This window comes from Mus musculus, chromosome 13 (genome assembly GCF_000001635.26).
Source record: "Mus musculus strain C57BL/6J chromosome 13, GRCm38.p6 C57BL/6J".
In the NCBI taxonomy this organism is placed as follows: Eukaryota; Metazoa; Chordata; class Mammalia; order Rodentia; family Muridae; genus Mus; species Mus musculus.
Window position 1 is genome coordinate 65,022,798 of NC_000079.6, and position 20,110 is coordinate 65,042,907.

The following is a 20,110-nucleotide window of genomic DNA, read 5'->3' on the forward strand; positions in this document are numbered from 1 at the left end:
CTCTACAGCAGATATCCTTCATTGCATGGAACTATTTGCCTTGATATACAGTCTGGGAGACTTGCTCCAGTGTGTTTATTTGAGAATATATTTTGAATATTAGTGGTTTTACATCTATACTTCTATCTATGTTACAGTTTCCCCAAGTTAAAAAAGAAAATGCCAAGTGTCTAATTTTAAGACATTACAAATCTTGTCATTAAAGAATGTTAATAACAGAAAAGAAATAGATCTATGGTCCCAACCAACACAAAAATACTGTAATGGGGGCTAGAGAGATCACTCAGGTTAAAATTCTTACTGCGTGAGCATGCTTAGCTGAGTTCAAATCCCAGCATCCACATATAAAGCTTCAACCTAACACTGTAGCTGATACAGAAAGGAGAGCTAAGTGTCATCCTAGATCTAGGTTCAATGAGAAATCATAACTCAAAGGAATAAGAGTGGCAGAGCAAGATTCCCAACATCAATGCATGGACGGACACACACACACACACACACACACACACACACACACAGGCAGACGTGGATCCTCACTCCACCAAATATTGCCAAAGGTCTTTTAAAATTGTTGTGGAATACAAGGAATTTTAAATTTACCATTCAGCTCTAAGTTCACAGTTCCATACTAGGTATATTCCCATTGTAGTATATTGAGCTCCAAAACCTTATCATCCTACAAAACAAACTATGTTCCAATAAACAGTTGGTCCCCATTTCTTCGCTCCCAACCCTTGGCAACATGAATTTGGCTTTCAATCTTTGAGTTTTAATACAGGAGTGATACAGTATTTGTAGCTTTGAAACTGGTTTACTTTGTGTAATTTAATAACCTCAAGGTTTATCAAAGTTAAAGCATGAGTCAGAATATTCTTGGGAGAGGGTAAGGGAATAGAAAGTCCTGAGGAGAGGGAAGAAAGGTTGTTATTCACTCAGGCCAAGGGCCAGTTCCAGAGCCAAGGCCACTGGAAGAGTCCTTCTTCATACTGCCATGTCCTTAGCCAAGTGTTCAATGGCAGGAAGTGATGTATCCAGATGAAGCACATCATTAGGGTTTTTTTTTTAAGATTTATTTATTATTATATGTAAGTACACTGTAGCTGTCTTCAGACACTCCAGAAGAGGGCGCCAGATCTCATTACAGATGGTTGTGAGCCACCATGTGGTTGCTGGGAATCGAACTTAGGACCTTTGGAAGAGCAGTTAGTGCTCTTAACCTCTGAGCCGTCTCTCCAGCCCCCATCATTAGGTTTTATATCATCTCTGTAGCCAAAGCTTAGTCATAATTCCCTTCCAGAGAAGCTAAGTAAATAACAAAGAGCTTTAAATCTCCACTAAAGGTTTTTTTGTTTTTTTTTTGTTTTTGTTTTTGTTTTGTTTTGTTTTTTTTAGTTCAGAGATTATCCTATGAAAGTTCTCATGGTACAAGATGGAAGAGGCCAATGCATGGCATGAAACTGGCAGAAATTTTAAGCAACAAGTTTCTGATTGGTAGCCTGAGGCACAAGTAAGAAGATCATGGAGACAGCAAAACCAAGATAGAGAGGGAGGATAGATAGATAGATAGATAGATAGATAGATAGATAGATAGATAGATAGATAGATAGATAGATATGTAGAGATATGTGGAGATATAGATAGATATAGATGATTACAGATATAGATATAGATTAGATATAGATTAGATATAGATGTAGATGTAGATATATTGTCTCTTGTCTGAAAAATTAATTTGAGATGGGATATCTCAAATCCCATTGGCCATTATCATGATGCCCAAAGTTAGTAATATTCTTGAGTTCTAAGACTATCACAAGGCCACTGTGGCAATCTTGGTAGTAGGGGGTGGTTCTGTGAACTATGGGAAAACTGCTGGCCAAAAGGTGTTTGCAGAAATAAATGAACCAGGACATCCAGGGCCACGTCTCTGATGTACCTTCTATCTCCAATACAGAGAACTCAACAATATGTCATCCAAAGATAACCATCTTGACCATCAGGAACTAATGACTGAGGGGTGCACCACAGAGGAACTAAGTATAAAGTGGAAAGAGAAGCATTGCACCATGAATATGAACCTGTTGTTTGGTGGACCCAATTCTGGAGAAGACTATGCTTCCAGGTGACATCACCTTACTCAGGTACGTGGAATCTGCTGTTGTTCCTTTCCTTACATAATCCTTCCTCATGATCCTGTTCCCCTCATCCATTGTGATATTTTGATCACAAAATAAACTATTACATAGCAGCTTGCTTTGAACCTACCTAGGAAATGGATGCCCATGGTCCAGGTTTAAATTTGTGTTATATTAGAACATTCAAATTCTAAGGCTATTAGTTAGGAAAACTAAGTACATAGCAAGACCAATACCTTGAGACCTTCCCTAGAACTACAGGTGAGGGTAAAGCAGAGATGAGCAGATCAGGGTGGGCATTGACTATCAGCATGTTTAAATCACTTGAGAAATTAATGGGATGTTAGTGACAATCTCATTTTCATAAATATAAATTAGTCCCTTTATTTTTTTTTTAGAAATGCCCTTTCTTTTATTATTTGTTTCTAGCAGAATTAACCTGAAAATAAAATGTTTGGGGGCATCTAACTAATATTTTTTGGATTGCCTAAAAAAAGAATAAAGGATAAAGTTTTTCTATCAAAATCTATGCTGAGCTGAAATATTTCAATAACAAAGGGAACGCTATTAGAAAGACAGAAGTAGCCCTTCCGGCCCACTGCAGCACCGGGGTTCCTGGCCCGGGGAGTCTCCAGACACCCGCAAGGACCAACACAGGATTCAACACGGGATCCTAAGACCTCTGGTGAGTGGAACACAACTTCTGCCAGGAGGCAAGTTCAAAAACCAAATATCTGGGCACCTTCCCTGCAAGAGGAGAGCTTGCCTGCAGAGAGTACTCTGACCACTGAAACTAAAGATAGAGCTAGTCTCCCAGGTCTGCTGATAGAGGCTAACATAATCACCTGAGGAACGAGCTCTAACCAGAGACAACTATAAGAACTAGCTCCAGAGAATACCAGATGGCGAAAGGCAAACGTAAGAATCCTACTAACAGAAATCAAGACCACTCACCATCATCAGAACGCAACACTCCCACCCCACCTAGTCCTGGGCACCCCAACACAACCGAAAAGCTAGACCCGGATTTAAAAGCATATCTCATGATGATGGCAGAGGACATCAAGAAGAACTTTAATAACTCACTTAAAGAAATACAGGAGAACACTACTAAAGAGTTATAAGTCCTTAAAGAAAAACAGGAAAACACGACCAAACAGGTAGAAGTCCTTATAGAAAAACAGGAAAACACATCCAAACAGGTGATGGAAATGAACAAAACCATACTAGACCTAAAAAGGGAAGTAGACACAATAAAGAAAACCCAAAGCTAGGCAACGCTGGAAATAGAAACCTTAGGAAAGAAATCTGGAACCATAGACGCGAGCATCAGCAACAGAATACAAGAGATGGAAGAGAGAATCTCAGGTGCAGAAGATTCCATAGAGAACATTGGCACAACAATCAAAGATAATACAAAATGCAAAAAGATCCTAACTCAAAACATCCAGGAATTCCGGGACACAATGAGAAGACCAAACCTACAGATAATAGGAGTTGATGAGAATGAAGATTTTCAACTTAAAGGGCCAGCAAATATCTTCAACAAAATTATAGGAGAAAACTTCCCAAACCTAAAGAATGACATGCCCATGAACATACAAGAAGCCTACAGAACTCCAAATAGACTGGACCAGAAAAGAAATTCCTCCCGACACATAATAATCAGAACAACAAATGCACTAAATAAAGAGAGAATATTAAAAGCAGTAAGGGAGAAAGGTCAAGTAACATATAAAGGAAGGCCTATCAGAATTACACCAGACTTTTCACCAGAGACTATGAAAGCCAGAAGAGGCTGGACAGATGTTATACAGACACTAAGAGAACACAAATGCCAGCCCAGGCTGCTATACCCGGCCAAACTCTCAATTACCATAGATGGAGAAACCAAAGTATTCCACGACAAAACCAAATTCACACATTATCTTTCCATGAATACAGACCTTCAAAGGATAATAACAGGAAAAAAAAAACAATACAAGGACAGAAATCACGCCCTACAAAAAGCAAGAAAGTAATCCTTCAACAAACCAAAAAGAAGACAGCTACAATAACAGAATGCCAACTCTAACAACAAAAATAAAAGGAAACAACAATTACTTTTCCTTAATATCTCTTAATATCAATGGACTCAATTCCCCAATAAAAAGACATAGACTAACAGACTGGCTACACAAACAGGACCCAACATTCTGCTGCTTACAGGAAACCCATCTCGGGGAAAAAGACAGACACTACCTCAGAGTGAAAGGCTGGAAAACAATTTTCCAGGCAAATGGTCTGAAGAAAAAAGCTGGAGTAGCCATTCTAATATTGGATAAATTCGACTTCCAACCCAAAGTCATCAAAAAAGACAAGGAGGGGCACTTTATACTCATCAAAAGTAAAATCCTCCAAGAGGAACTCTCAATTCTGAATATCTACGCACCAAATGCAAGGGCAGCCACATTCATTAGAGACACTTTAGTAAAGCTCAAAGCATACATTGCACCTCACACAATAATAGTGGGAGACTTCAACACACCACTTTCATCAATGTACAGATCGTGGAAACAGAAATTAAACAGGGACACAGTGAAACTAACAGAAGTGATGAAACAAATGGATCTGACAGATATCTACACAACATTTTATCCTAAAACAAAAGGACATACCTTCTTCTCAGCACCTCATGGGACCTTCTCCAAAATTGACCATATAATTGGTCACAAAACAGGCCTCAACAGATACAAAAATATTGAAATTGTCCCATGCATCCTATCAGACCACCATGGCCTAAGGCTGATCTTCAATAACAACATAAATAAGGGAAAGCCAACATTCACGTGGGAACTGAACAACACTCTTCTCAATGATACCTTGGTGAAGGAAGGAATAAAGAAAGAAATTAAAGACTTTTTAGAGTTTAATGAAAATGAAGCCACAACATACTCAAACCTACTGGACACAATGAAAGCATTTCTAAGAGGGAAACTCATAGCTCTGAGTGCCTCCAAGAAGAAACTGGAGAGAGCACACACTAGCAGCTTGACAACACATCTAAAAGCTCTAGAAAAACAGGAAGAAAATTCACCCAAGAGGAGTAGACGGCAGGAAATAATCAAACTCAGGGGTGAAATCAACCAAGTGGAAACAAGAAGAACTATTCAAAGAATTAACCAAACGAGGAGTTGGTTCTTTGAGAAAATCAACAAGATAGATAAACCCTTAGCTAGACTCACTAGGGGGCACAGGGACAACATCCTAATTAACAAAATCAGAAATGAAAAGGGAGACATAAAAACAGATCCTGAAGAAATCCAAAACACCATCAGATCCTTCTACAAAAGGCTATACTCAACAAAACTGGAAAACCTGGATGAAATGGACAAATTTCTAGACAGATACCAGGTACCAAAGTTAAATCAGGATCACGTTAATGATCTAAACAGTCCCATATCCCCTAAAGAAATATAAGCAGTCATTAATAGTCTCCCAGCCAAAAAAAAGCCCAGGACTAGATGGGTTTAGTGCAGAGTTCTACCAGACCTTCAAAGAAGATCTAATCCCAGTTCTGCACAAACTATTCCACAAAATAGAAGTAGAGGGAACTCTACCCAACTCATTCTATGAAGCCACAATTCCTTTGATACCTAAACCACAGACAGATCCAACAAAGATAGAGTACTTCAGACCAATTTCCCTTATGAATATCAATGCAAAAATACTCAATAAAATTCTCGCTAACCGAATCCAAGAACACATTAAAGCAATCATCCATCCTGACCAAGTAGATTTTATTCCAGGGATGCAGGGATGGCTTAACATACAAAAATCCATCAATGTAATCCATTATATAAACAAACTCAGAGACAAAAACCACATGATCATTTCGTTAGATGGGGAAAAAGCATTCGACAAGATCCAACACCCATTCATGATAAAAGTCTTGGAAAGATCAGGAATTCAAGGCCCATACCTAAACATGATAAAAGCAATCTACAGCAAACCAGTAGCCAACATCAAAGTAAATGGAGAGAAGCAGGAAGCAATCCCACTAAAGCCAGGGACTAGACAAGGTTGCCCACTTTTTCCCTACCTATTCAATATAGTACTTGAAGTCCTAGCCAGAGCAATTCGACAACAAAAGGGGATCAGGGGGATATAAATTGGAAAGGAAGAAGTCAAAATATCACTACTTGCAGATGATATGATAGTATATATAAATGACCCTAAAAATTCCACCAGAGAACTCCTAAACCCGATAAACAGCTTCAGTGAAGTATCTGGATATAAAATTAATTCAACCAAATCAGTGGCCTTTCTCTACACAAGGGATGAACAGGATGAAAAGAAATTAGGGAAACAACACTCTTCACAATAGTCACAAACAATATAAAATACCTTAGTTTGAGTCTAACTAAGGAAGTGAAAGATCTGTATGATAAGAACTTCAAGTCTCTGAAGAAAGAAATTAAAGAAGATCTCAGAAGATGGAAAGATCTCCCATGCTCATGGATTGGTAGGATTAATATAGTAAAAATGGCTATCCTGCTGAAAGCAATCTACAGATTCATTGCAATCCCCATCAAAATTCCAACTCAATTCTTCAACGAATTAGAAAGAGCAATCTGCAAATTCATCTGGAATAATAAAAAACCTAGGATAGCAAAAACTCTTCTCATGGATAAAAGTACCTCTGGTGGAATCACTATGCCTGACCTAAAGCTTTACTACAGAGCAATTATGATAAAAACTGCATGGTACTGGTATAGTAACAGACAAGTAGACCAATGGAATAGAATTGAAGGCCCAGAAATGAGCCCACACACCTATGGTCACTTGATCTTCGACAAGGGAGCTAAAACCATTCAGTGGAAGAAAGACAGCATTTTCAACAAATGGTGCTGGCACAACTGGTGGTTATCATGTAGAAGAATGCGAATTGATCCATTCCTATCTCCTTGTACTAAGGTCAAATCTAAGTGGATCAAGGAACTTCACATAAAACCAGAGACACTGAAACTTATAGAGGAGAAAGTGGGGGAAAGCCTCGAAGATATGGGCACAGGGAAAAAATTCCTGAATAGAACAGCAATGGCTTGTGCTGTAAGATCGAGGATTGACAAATGGGACCTCATGAAACTGCGAAGCTTCTGCAAGGCAAAAGACACTGTCAATAAGACAAAAAGGCCTCCAACAGATTTACCTATCTTAAATCAGATAGGGGACTAATATCCAATTATATATAAAGAACTCAAGAGGGTGGACTCCAGAAAATCAAATAACCCCATTAAAAAATGGGGCTCAGAGCTAAACAAAGAATTCTCACCCGAGGAATACCGAATGGCTGAGAAGCACCTGAAAAAATGTTCAACATCCTTAATCATCAGAGAAATGCAAATCAAATCAACCCTGAGATTCCATCTCACATGAGTCAGAATGGCTAAGATCAAAAATTCAGGTGACAGCAGATGCTGGTGAGGATGTGGAGAAAGAGGAACACTCCTCCATTGTTGGTGGGATTGCAGGCTTGTACAACCACTCTGGAAATCAGTCTGGCGGTTCCTCAGAAAATTGGACATAGTACTACCGGAGGATCCCGCAATACCTCTCCTGGGCATATATCCAGAAGATGTCCCAAAGGGTAAGAAGGACACATGCTCCACTATGTTCATAGCAGCCTTATTTATAATAGCCAGAAGCTGGAAAGAACCCAGATGCCCCTCAACAGAGGAATGGATACAAAAAATGTGGTACAATTACACAATGGAGTACTACTCAGCTATTAAAAAGAATGAATTTGTGAAATTCCTAGGCAAATGGTTGGACCTGGAGGGCATCATCCTGAGTGAGGTAACACAATCACAAAAGAACTCAAATGATATGTACCCACTGATAAGTGGATATTAGCCCAGAAACTTAGTATAGCGAGATATAAGGTACAATTTGCAAAACACATGAAACTGAAGAAGAACGAAGACCAAAGTGTGGACACTTTGCCCCTTCTTAGAATTGGAAACAATCACCCATGGAAGGAGTTACAGAGACAAAGTTTGGAGCTGAGACAAAAGGAAGGACCATCTAGAGACTGCCATATCCAGGGATCCATCCCATAATTAGCCTCCAAACAATGACACCATTGCATACACTAGCAAGCGTTTGTTGCAAGGACCGTGATATAGCTGTCTCTTGTGAGACTAGGCCGGGGCCTAGCAAACACAGAAGTGGATGCTCACAGTCAACTATTAGATGGATCACAGGGCCCCCAATGGAGGAGCTAGAGAAAGTATCCAAGGAGCTAAAGAGATCTTCAACCCTGTAGTTGCAACATTATGAACTAACCAGTACCCCTGAGCTCTTGACTCTAGCTGCATATGTATCAAAAGATGGCCTAGTCGGCCATCACTGGAAAGAGAGGCCCATTGGACAGGCAAACTTTATATGCCCCAGTACAGGGGAACACCAGGGCCAATAAACGGGAATGAGTGTGTAGGGGGTTGGCGGGGGGAGGGTGTGGGGGACTTTTGGGATAGCATTGGAAATGTGATTGAGGAAAATACGTAATTAAAAAAAAAAGAAAGACAGAAATAGGATAAGAAATTGTCCTCAAAAACTGCCATGAGATGGGCTGGAGAGATGGCTCAGTGGTTAAGAGCACTGACTGCTCTTCTGAAGGTCCTGAGTTCAATTCCCAGCAACAACATGGTGGCTCACAACCATCCGTAATGAGATCTGATGCCCTCTTCTGGAGTTTCTGAAGACAGCTACATTGTACTTACATATATAATAAATAAATCTTTAAAAAAAAAAAACTGCCATGAGAGCAGGGAATGGTGGCACAGCACACCTGTGAGGATCAGGAGTTCAAGTTCATTCTTAGCTACAGTGGGGACATCCTTTGTCACATGAGTCCCTACCAATCAGCTAACCAACCAAAACCGAAACCAAAGTAAACATCTGCTGACGACCTGAGTGTGGTGGTGTATATCTATAACTCCAGCCCTTGAAAACCTGAGACAAAAGAATTGCTTACAAGGTCGAGGACAGCCTGGGCTATATGGTGAGACCTAGTTTAGCTTGGACTATAAAGTGAGAGTTGTGTTAAACAAAACATAAATGCCACTTGATGTTCACAAAGCTAAGGGTTAGAGACAGGCAGCAGATACAGATGTATACATACCACTATTTCCAGGTAGGAAAAAGCTACCTGGAAATTTGGTGAAGGATGGATGTTCAGAGTTCAGAGGATGGTTGTTGAGGGGGGAAAATTGAAAAGAAGTTTAGTTATCTGTGAAATCTTGGTCTACCCAAAGCTTCAATCACTCCAGAAAAGTAAATGGAATATCCCACTAGCCCAAGAGGTTTGAAGTTTGTATACACATCTTTTAGTTATGTTAGTTTTGTAATTCAGCCTGTCCTTCTGACTGAAGCAAAGTTTGCTATGGTATATTCACAAAAGTAAATGTATGAGGAAATACTTTTGTTGTATAGCTGGATTCGGAAAAAGAGCCATTCTGTAGAGAAGAAATATTATATTTGAGCAGTGGTTCTCAACCTTCCTAATGCTGTGACCCTTTGATACAGTTCTTGTGGTGACTCCCAACCATAAGATTATTTCATTTCTATTTCTATAACTGTACTTTTGCTACTGTTATTAATCACAATATAAATATCTGACATACAGAATATCTTGATATGTGACCCCTGTGAAAGGGCAATTTGATATCCAAGGGGGTCACAACCCTCAACTTTGAGACTGCTGTGTTAGAGGGAGGACATTTGTGCTGCTGAGACTAAATATCTGGCCCAAAGCTAAACTTCAAGGCATCCTTTTGGACACTCTAGTCTGGAGAACTGAATGACTCCAATTCAAGAGCTGCAAACACTAAAGGGGAATGGGTTGGCATCCAGATTACAGAGGTAACAAGAAAGTTCCCTGAGGAACATAAAGTGAAGTAAGGAAGGAGGGGTGGAAACAGAGCAGCAGTCTCAAGCAGAAGTCAGTGAAGGAGCTTGGAGGAGGGGGAGGGAGGATCTGAGGGCTCACCCTTCTCTCTGTCCTCACAAACCCTCTATGACTCTCCCTTGCTCTGTGATGCAGACCTAGGCCTACAGTGAGGCCCATGCAATCTCAGAACTCATATACCTCAGGCATCCATGAGACTCAGTGTATGGAGAACATCCTCTCTTTTCTAAATAGATCATGGTTAGGCTTTGGATCAGCATTCTTGGATATTGGCTCCAATTACATCTTTCTGAGTGGAGTTTGGTCTATTCTTCTATACCTGTGGTATTTGATACTGAAACAATTCTTCCCACCACCTTGGAAAAGTCAGGACATCAAAAAGGTGAGGATGTATGATGAACCCCCAAGAGATATTTTTTATTGATGTACTACAGAACTCAATGAGTACTGGATTTAGTACTGGATGAGCCTGTCTGTCTCAGAAACATGACTGATATGGGACACTGGGGAGAGAAAAAAACATTGCTGTCCTAGGGCATGAGTCCTGGCATGGGAGGAATACAGAGAGGACTAAAGTTTTCACTTAAATATTCAAAGGAGAATAGCTTCTCCTGCTGAACACCTGAATGAGAATCCCAGGCTTATTTCTCACCCTGCATGTAGATTTACCCAACAATCAGCCAGGTTGAGCTGGTCAGGAAAGCAGTGCTGACTTCTTGAAGGCTCTGAGAAGAACCTGAAACTCAAGCTTTGTCCCACTGGACAATCCTGTCTCCAGAAAAGCACAGATGTTGCTGCTGGCCTCAACTTTCTAACTGATAACTCCAAGTATAGCTCTTACAGACAAAATTCTCCTTTAATTTCCCAAAGAAGGAAAAAGAAAACATCAGGTCACCTCCAAAAGTTAATTTAAGAAAGAACTAAATTTCATTAACTGAACAAATGTCATAATAATCTTGGTTTATGAAATCTGGGTTTCTTCAGAAAATAAACATGAGGGAAAATTCTAACACCTTGTTCATTTCTCTATGTCCACAGTACCAGGGCTCAGCTAACAAAGAAAGGAGGAAGTCACTTAAAGGTAGGTATCTATCTGCTGGATCTCCTCTTCCCAGTTTACCATCCTGTCATTTCCATAAGGTCTTAGGTCTATGATCTGAGGATGTAAAGTTGCCAGATAATTAACTGACAAGAAATAGTTCTCAAAGGAGAGACTCACTGGAAGGCAGCGTGATAAACATACCAGAGTCAGTTCCCTCTCTGCACTCCTGTGGACATGAAGCTGACATGCACTATCAGGAGAGTGTGTTCCATGTATACAGTGAGCACTGGATAAGTCCAGGGAGCACTACGTGTTTGTTTGGTTGTTTGGTTGGCTGGTTGTTTTAGAGCCACACATTCCTGCCTTCTGGTATGATACACATGCTTAACATGTAGGTGCCCATACACCTCTGAGGAAACTAAGGCCTGTGTGCTTTATATGGTGTTTTAAGTATCATCACATGGGACAATGTAGATAAAGATTTTTTTGTATAAAGACACATAACATGTGAGCCATCTTAGTGACAATTTGACCTTGTCTGTTTACTTTAATAGCCCAAGTATTTTCCTTAAAGTGACTCCTGTTTGATATTTCCACCTTTCTTACCTACAACTAATACTTCTGCTTTCCCAGGTTGTAGAATTACCCAGAGAAAGTCACAGGAACAGAGAGAGCTGCTGTCTGTTGTGCAAAGGTATTATTCTCCTTTTTTCCTGGGCCTCCTTTTCTTATGATCAAAACATCACAGAGACTCAGCACAGCTTGCTCTTGTCATGGGAAGGGTATCAAAAGAGACAAGTACACAGATGAAAAGCATGGAGAGAGGTTATAGCCTCTCTGGAAGCCATGGGTGTCATAAAATGAATACACACACACACACACACACACACACACACACACACACACACACACAGGCTTTGGGTATCTCCATCACAGCAAGGCAGGCAGGCCCTTTTCAATTCTGGTCTTTACAACAGAATTGAAAATTCTATCTCCTGCAGCCCCCTAGGTGAAGAGTATGATTCTTCCAATTTTCGGCAACTACTGTGTCCAGATCCCTACTGTGGTGTGTGTAATGGAGCAACTGCTAAGATCAGTCATCTGCTTTCTCAGGCCACTCACCAAGATGGCGCTGTCACTATGTCCAGTCTGGACTCCACAGTTTCTGTGACGGAGACAGCGCTGACTTTGTCCCTTCCTCTCCCAGAAAATACTATAGACTATCCTATTTCAGACACTGCATGTGAGCCTTCTCTACAGTCTTCCTCCATCATTTCATCTCACCAAAGTGAGTACCTAGAAGACACACTTTCTCTCTCACCACTGGGTGGCTCTCTACTATCAGAGTCTACTCCTCCTGTGAATGCTAAATCCCCACTGGACCATTCTCTCCATTCACTTGCCTCTTTACCTCTTCCACAACAATATGTCACTCCGGAAACAGAACTGCTTCTCCAACCAACAACTGTTCTCTCTCTGGTGGACAGCCCTATGGAGCTTTTCGCTAATGTTCCAATAAACAATGGCATTTGCAGTTCAAGTCATGCAATGTCAGAATTTATCCAGCAGCAGACTGATACAGGCAACTCTTCCCAGTTGGAGTCAGCACATCCAGTTAACCAAGAGCTTCTTGACCCCTATTCTTCTGAATCCTACTTATGGGGAAACACCTCAACCTACCTCACATTGCCTGGAAACCTTCACTTTTCCAGCCTTGGTGCCGTGGCACTACTTGAGACACAAGATGGAAGGAGGACTGATTCACTTAAAACTTGGGAGAAAACCTCAGAGTTTGATCATCAGAACTTGGCAGTTTCCCATTCTTTGGAGAGCAGTAAAGAGAGACTTCACACACCCCAGCATTTGTCTTATTCCAAGACCTCTGAAGATCAGTTAGAGGATAAAAATACCCAGTCCTTCTGGGGACTCCCTTCTCTACACAGTGAGTCCATGAACTCTATTGCTACTGTGTTGACTGACAGTTCCCTGATCTCTGGGTGCTTCAACAGATTCTCAGATTCCCCAATGCTTACCCACCGCACAACTCTGCCCTTGTCTGAAAGTCAACTACATAACTTGTCCCAAAGTCTGTCCCAATCTCAGTCCCAACCTGTCTCTCAAGCCAACCTCCAGGCCCAGCTTCAACTCCCAAATCCAGTGCTATCACCTCATTCCCAACTTAGGATCTGTGGGGTGTATTTTCACAGCCCCCAGAATGAGGCACAACCTCTTGAGCCAACTGCAATCCACTGCCTGGAATACAACATATTGAAAAAGGAACAGGAAAGAGTATGGGGTTTACCCACTGTGGTCATAAATTCCCAACAAGAATTTTGTCCCCCACCTCCTAATCCCTCATTGGTCAGTCAGCTCTCCAAGACCCATGTTCCAAAGTCCATCTCTATTGAAAAATGCTTTATCACCAGTGAGCTCCAGAAGAAATTTGAGCACCACCTTCGAAAGAGGCTCATCCTACAACGCTGGGGCCTGCCCAAGAGGATCCGTGAGTCTCTGCTATGGATAAATCCTCAGGCAGAACTTCCAGAGTCACCCTCAGCCAAAAGCAACTATGGGCTTTCATGGATCCCCTTCTTTAAGCAACAGAGCAAGAAAGACCTACACAAAACTATTTTGAGCCAACCTGGAAGCTTCCCAGCAAAGCAATTAGAGGAGAAACTGTTGAAACTGTGTTCTAAGCAAGGCCTAGAAATGGTTCAAAAACAGCAGACATGGAGTAACACTAAGGGCACTCTAGATAACGGCCTGCAATCTGACTGTGAGACAAACCTACAATGCCACTCAGATAGTCTTTCATGCAAACCTTTAGGGACCTCAGAGGTGAGCCAATGTCAGAAAAAACTTGAAACTTCTCTGAAAGAACATTTGACCACACGTCTCAATGAAACCATTGAGCGTCAGATCACTAGCACTATGTCCGGATCAAGATATGGTCCTTTCCCTTTTACCTCTTGTGTGAACAAGGAAGAACACAAGGCCCAGATGCCTTCTGATATCAAGGATAGGCATGTAAAGAGCATATCTACAGCGAAAAAGTCTGTCAAGCAACAGACATCCTTTGACTTAGACAACACCAGCCTGGAAGAGTCAAAGGGCAATAGACACAGCTCAGATGTGCCCAAAATGTTGGCTGAGGTCTTGGGTAAGAGACTAACTTCTGGCAAAACAGTCCAGCGCCCTCAAGCAACAAAGATAATTGACAAAAAAATATTTGTATCCAATAAGGTCGGTAAGGGAGGGCAGCTCAGTGGCCTTCAACCGTGATCTACCAAGATCTTGAATACCAGCTAGTGTAAGAGTGCTCAAGGAGCAGATGGGAAAACAAGAAAAGCACAAAATACACTGTTAGCTGGAAGGGCCTGAAGGGAAGATCAGGTCCCCAGGAGTGTCAGACATCTGACTTTAACAGTCAGTTGTCCAGGGAAGAGAAATTTAAATCAGAAAGCAGTCAGCCCATACAAGCTCTAGGGCCCCAAAATGACATGCTCCCTGTCTCATATAAATTCACTTGCAAACCGTTATTCATTCATGACCTTCCAATTGACCCATGAATAATTCTGATGTGCATCAGGTTTACTTGTCCACAGCAGAGTTTAATGTAGAACAGCAACAGGAGCCCTGGATGCCTCCATATATCTTAGACAATTGCCAGAACAAAGAACTTCCCTCCATCTGCCCAGAAAGCATACCCTCTAGCCTGCAAAACAGAAGAGCTTGGTGCAAGTGATGAAAAAAATGGATAGGAGACAGTGGCAGACAGATCCATACAGTTCCAGAAATGTGTGGCTTTACAGAAGAAGCTACTGTGTCAGAGGCAGTGCCCATCCATGCCCCACAGTAGCCAGAAATTCACCAAAATCTCATCTGTAGGTGTCATTTTGACCAGGTACCTTCAGTTGCTACCCTGAGTTGTACACTCTGTGTCAGAAAGTCCATCTCAATTTTACAACAGAAAATGCTTTTCCTGAATTTCTCCCAGAAAAAAAATCACTCCCATCCTCAGTATTCCATCCTTTATTGACAATACTGATTGTCCCCAATAAAGGTTCAGATAAAGTGTTTGTGTGTGTGTGTGTGTGTGTGTGTGTGTGTGTGTGTGTGTGTGCTTTTTCCATGTGACATGGCTTTCAGGTAACACAGGGCTTGTGCTCAGGAAAAAAGGACAAGTCAGTTTGCTCTCACTTATTTCCTTTTTAGGCTTCTGAAATATGACTTGATTTTCTGAGGCTCTTTTTGAAGAATGGGTCTGATTTGTCCCTAAAAGAACTTTCACTCTCTGGTGATTTGTGGAGACGCTCTGCTTAGCCTTATTGCCAATATAGAACAGCTTGTATCTTCTTCCTCATTGACTTTTATACCCTTGAGAGCAGAGGTCTTCTTACTAGGTTGTGTCACCTACAAAGGACAAGTACATTTGTGAGATTTTTAGGGTGATTTTGTCTTTTTTAATATTTAGAATTTAATACCATATACTTTGATCATTTTCACCCCGACTCCTCTTGCTAACTCCTCCCATATATCTTGTGCAGCTTTGAGGGGGAGAAGCTGTGAGGCCATAACTCAGAAAAACTTCTTAATTCTGACCCAGAAGGAGACAGCTAAAGGGGAGAGTGGCCTTATTTCTCCAGGCTTAGAGATGATCTTTTTAAAACTACCAGCATCTTAAAGGGGCAAGCCTGTTAACAGCTTTTAGAATATCTGCCCTATGAGCCAACAAAAAGCCCAGTAATAAGTACTGAGTATTTTTGCTTATTGCCTTACTTAGGTTGTTTATATAGCTTAAATCTTATAAATTCTTTTGTTATAGCCAAAAGCTGAAAACCACATTCAATGAAATTGTATAAAATATCATGAGTATCCTTTTCCTTCCTTATTTTTCTATCTGATCTGTTTGCTTAATTGTTTTCACCCTGATTCATAGGGACATTATATCTTTTAGGCTACCAACAACTTTGCTAATTTTGTTCATGATTTATGCTATATTTAAATGCCTTAATACTTTAAGGAAACAAGTATGTGTCTATTTCTTCAAGCTATAGTGTCAGACTGCCATGGCCTATCCTAAGGCCTGTCTTGACCTTAATCTCAAGAGTTTCATTTCTCTGACTAGAAAGGTAAAGCACATAATCTTTCTGTAAATCTATGTCATCTATCCCTGTGATGGTTTGTATATGCTTGGCCCAGGGAGGTATAGCCTTGTTGGAGTAGGTGTGTCATTGTGGGTGTGGGCCTTAATTCCCTTGTCCTAGCTGCCTGGAAGTCAGTCTTCTGCCAGCTGGCTTCAGAACAAGAGGTGGAACTCTCAGCTCCTCCAGCCCCACATCGGCCTGCATGCTGCCATGCTCCTGCCTTGCTGATAATGGATTGCACCTCTGAACCTGCAAGTCAGCCCCAATTAAATGCCATCCTTATAAGAGTTGCCTTGGTCATGGTTTCTGTTCACAGCAGTAAAACCCTATGATAATCCCTGATCCCACAAATGTCTTAGGCAGGAACTTATAAGTGACTAAGCCTTACAAGTTATGACTTACAAGTGACTAAGGTAGACATTCTTGAGAGTAGACTTATATGAATGCTGCTTCAAAATATCTTTTCTTTTCAGCTAAACATTTATGTTGCAAACTGAACATATTCAGATGCATTTCTGTTTACCACTTTAATCATGTATGTATTCTGAAACTTTGAACTAAATGCCCCCAAATGAGTCTACAATAGCTTAAGATCAGCATGCTTAAGAACTGGCCTATCCACATTTGAGTGCAAATAGCCTCCCACAGTAAAATTCCATGCTTCCTCTGTTTAGGGGGGAAACATCGTTTTGGAAACCATTCCCATTCTCTACTCACCTCACTTGCTGCAGACAATTTTGCTCTATTTTTTGATATCATGGCTGTGCCTGTTTTGGCTTTGTATTCACCAAGTTTTGAATTCACCAAGCCCATTGCATTTGGTTACATTTCCAGCACCATCCCTCACTGAAGTCAGCGCATTTCTTTTCACTCCAAAGTATGACCAAACTTTACTTTGGCCATATGAATAGTAACCATTGCATTATCATGGAGGGTGGGGCTAATCGTAGATCTTTCTAGTCTTCCTCTCTGGTGACACCCCCAGTATCTAGCAAGCCTAAACCCAGGCTCACTAGCACTATACTATAATATCTCCCAGATATTATAGTATATCTAATGCTCATTCCAAGGATATGTCAGATTAAGCCTTTACTAGAAATATAAGGCTTGGGCAATAGGCCTGTAGGCACATCCTGTGACAAGAAAAGGTGCTCAAGCCTTCTTAAGAGGTCTCTGAGGTTGATTCCTGTTCTAATACTTACTACTGATACCCTCTCTGGTAGTTATTCAGTACTAATAGACCTCAATTTACCTTCACATGAATATGAAGAGTGAGTACTTTGTATGGTATAAAGTTAGAGATGAATCAGGCTAAGCTAGAACTGAGTTTTGTTATATTCTTTTGGGGTTACTTACATATAGGTTCAGATCCACAGTTTAGACTAAAGAAATATTGTGGTGGTTTGAATAAGAATGGCCCTGTATTTATTTTAGACAGGACAAGCTTAGGGTCAAAAGATTTGTGGGTTGGCTAGTGTCCTTATTCCTTCAACTGGGGGTCCTGCCTAAGTATAGGAGGTGGTCTCTTTAGGTTCCATGTCCCCACTGTTAGGCATATTGGCTAAGGTCACCCCCATTGATTTCTGGGAGCCTCCTCTCTCTCAAGTCTCTGGGACTTCCTAAAGATCCCCCCTCCACCAGCAGCTGCAGATTTCCATTCATTCTCCTGGCTTTCTGGGTGTCTCTTCTGTCTCTCCCCATACCTGTAACTAATTCCCATCCCCCTCCCCTCTCCCAACCACATCCCCTGTCCCTCTGCCTCCTATGACTACTTTGTTCCCCCTTCTAAGTGTAACTCAAGCATCCTTGCTTGAGCCTTCCTTCTTGTTTAACTTCTTTGGGTCTGTAAGGTGTATCATGGCTATTCTGTACTTTATGACTAATATCCACTTTTCAGTGAGTACATGGAGCAAAGACTGAAGGAATGGTGAACCAATAACTGGCCCAACTTGAGACCATCCTATGGGCAAGGACCAATCTTTGACATTATTAACAACACTCTGTTATGTTTTCAGACAGGAGCCTAGCACAACTGTCCTCTGAGAGACTTTATCCAGCTACTGGTTGAAACAGATGCAGTTACCCACAAACAAACATTGGATAGAGGTCATGGACTCTTGTGGAAGAGTTTGGAGAAGGGTTGAAGGCCATAAAAAGGGATCTGAACCCCAAAGGAGGACCAACAGAGTCAACTAACCTGGGCTGGAGCTCTCAGATAACGAGCTACCAACCAAAGAAGACACATGGACTGGAGTGAGGTCCCTCATACATATGTAGCAGATGTGCTGCTCAATCTCAATGTCCACCCCCCAACAACTGGAGCAGAGGCATTCCCTAAAACTGTAACCTCCTATGGCATCTGTTCCTCAACAGGACAACCTTAACTGGCTTAAGTGGGAGAGGATATGTCTCATTTGGTAGAGACTTGATGTGCTAGGGTTGGGGGGGTTACAGGGTGGGGCACCCTTTCAGAAGAGAAGGGTAGGGAGGATGGGGAAGGGTCTATGTGAAAGGGGAACTGGGTGGGGGCAGCATTTGGGCTAAAATAAATAAATAAATAATAAGAATGGCCCCCATAGGCTCATATATTAGAATGCTTAGTCACCTGGGAATAGAACTCTTTGAAAGGCTTAGAAGGATTAGGAGGTGTGGTCTTCTTGGGGGAAGTGTATCACTGGAGTTTGGCTTTAAGCATTCAAAAACCCCATGCCAGGCCCAATGACACCCAGGTTTCTAGAATGTGAGGAGCTGTCATGGTAACTGTAAGACCAATGAAGCAACTCATAATTCATATTGAGCCACATGAGCTACCTTGACTGAAGAATAGGTATGGAGCCTACCTCCTAACTCCAGCCTAACTCCTCCCCAGACTTTAGAGCCCTCAATAAAGAGAAGAAACTACTAACTGGCATCACAGAGTCCTAATGAATTTTGCTGCAAGACCCCATGACCAAGCTTGCCTCAGGTGAATTGTTTTGAGTTCTTAATTCCATAGATCTTGGAGCAGCAAGGTCCAATACTAATATAGATGTATAAGTTGCTGTAGAAGTAGAGTTGAGGCCAGCTGCAGGGTCTGCCACAAAAGTCTCTAGCAAAAATGGACTAAGAAGACATGTGTGTGAGGGTGCCCCCACCTCCTACCCCTTCCCTACCAGACCTCTAAACTCCCTGGGGTCTCTTGAGGGTTAGGTGAATGTTCTCTGACTAAACCCAGAGCCAGCAATCCTCTACTGTATATGTGTTGGGGGACTCATATCAGCTGGTGTATGCTGCCTGGCTGGCGTTCCAGTATCTGAGAGATCTCCTGGGTCCAGGTTAATTGAGACTGCCGGTCCAAGTGAGGTAACTCAGACCCAAAACGACATACATGCTATGTACACACTAATAAGTAGCCAAAAAAAGGACCAAATACCCAAGATATAGCCCACAGAACTCAAAAAGGTCAACAAGCAGAAGGGCCCAAGTGAAGACCCCTTCTTAGAATTGGGAACAAAATACCCAAGGAGGAGTTACAGAGACAAAATTTGGAGCTGTGACCAAAGGATGGACCATCTTGTGATTGCCATATCCAGGGATCCATCCCATAATCAGCTTCCAAACGTTGACACCATTGCATACACTAGCAAGATTTTGCTGAAAGGACCCAGATATAGCCATCTCTTGTGAGACTATGCCGGGGCCTAGCAAACACAGAAGTGGATGCTCACAGTCAGCTATTGGATGGATCACAGGACCCCCAATGGAGGAGCTAGAGAAAGTACCCAAGGAGCTAAAGGGAACTGCAACCCTATAGGTGGAACAACAATATGAACTAACCAGTACCCCGGAGCTCTTG

At 41.6% G+C, this 20,110-nt stretch overlaps 1 protein-coding gene across 1 annotated transcript; it reads left to right on the top strand.

Moving 5' to 3' along the window:
- Window positions 1-10,260: 10,260 nt before the first annotated feature.
- Spata31d1c (spermatogenesis associated 31 subfamily D, member 1C) lies at window positions 10,261-15,207 on the top strand. Its single transcript, NM_001083890.2, has 4 exons — window positions 10,261-10,468; window positions 11,125-11,167; window positions 11,762-11,822; window positions 12,130-15,207. Exons 1-4 carry the CDS (start codon window positions 10,292-10,294, stop codon window positions 14,408-14,410), a joined length of 2,562 nt encoding a protein of 853 aa, NP_001077359.2. The 5' UTR covers window positions 10,261-10,291; the 3' UTR covers window positions 14,411-15,207.
- Window positions 15,208-20,110: the final 4,903 nt, after the last annotated feature.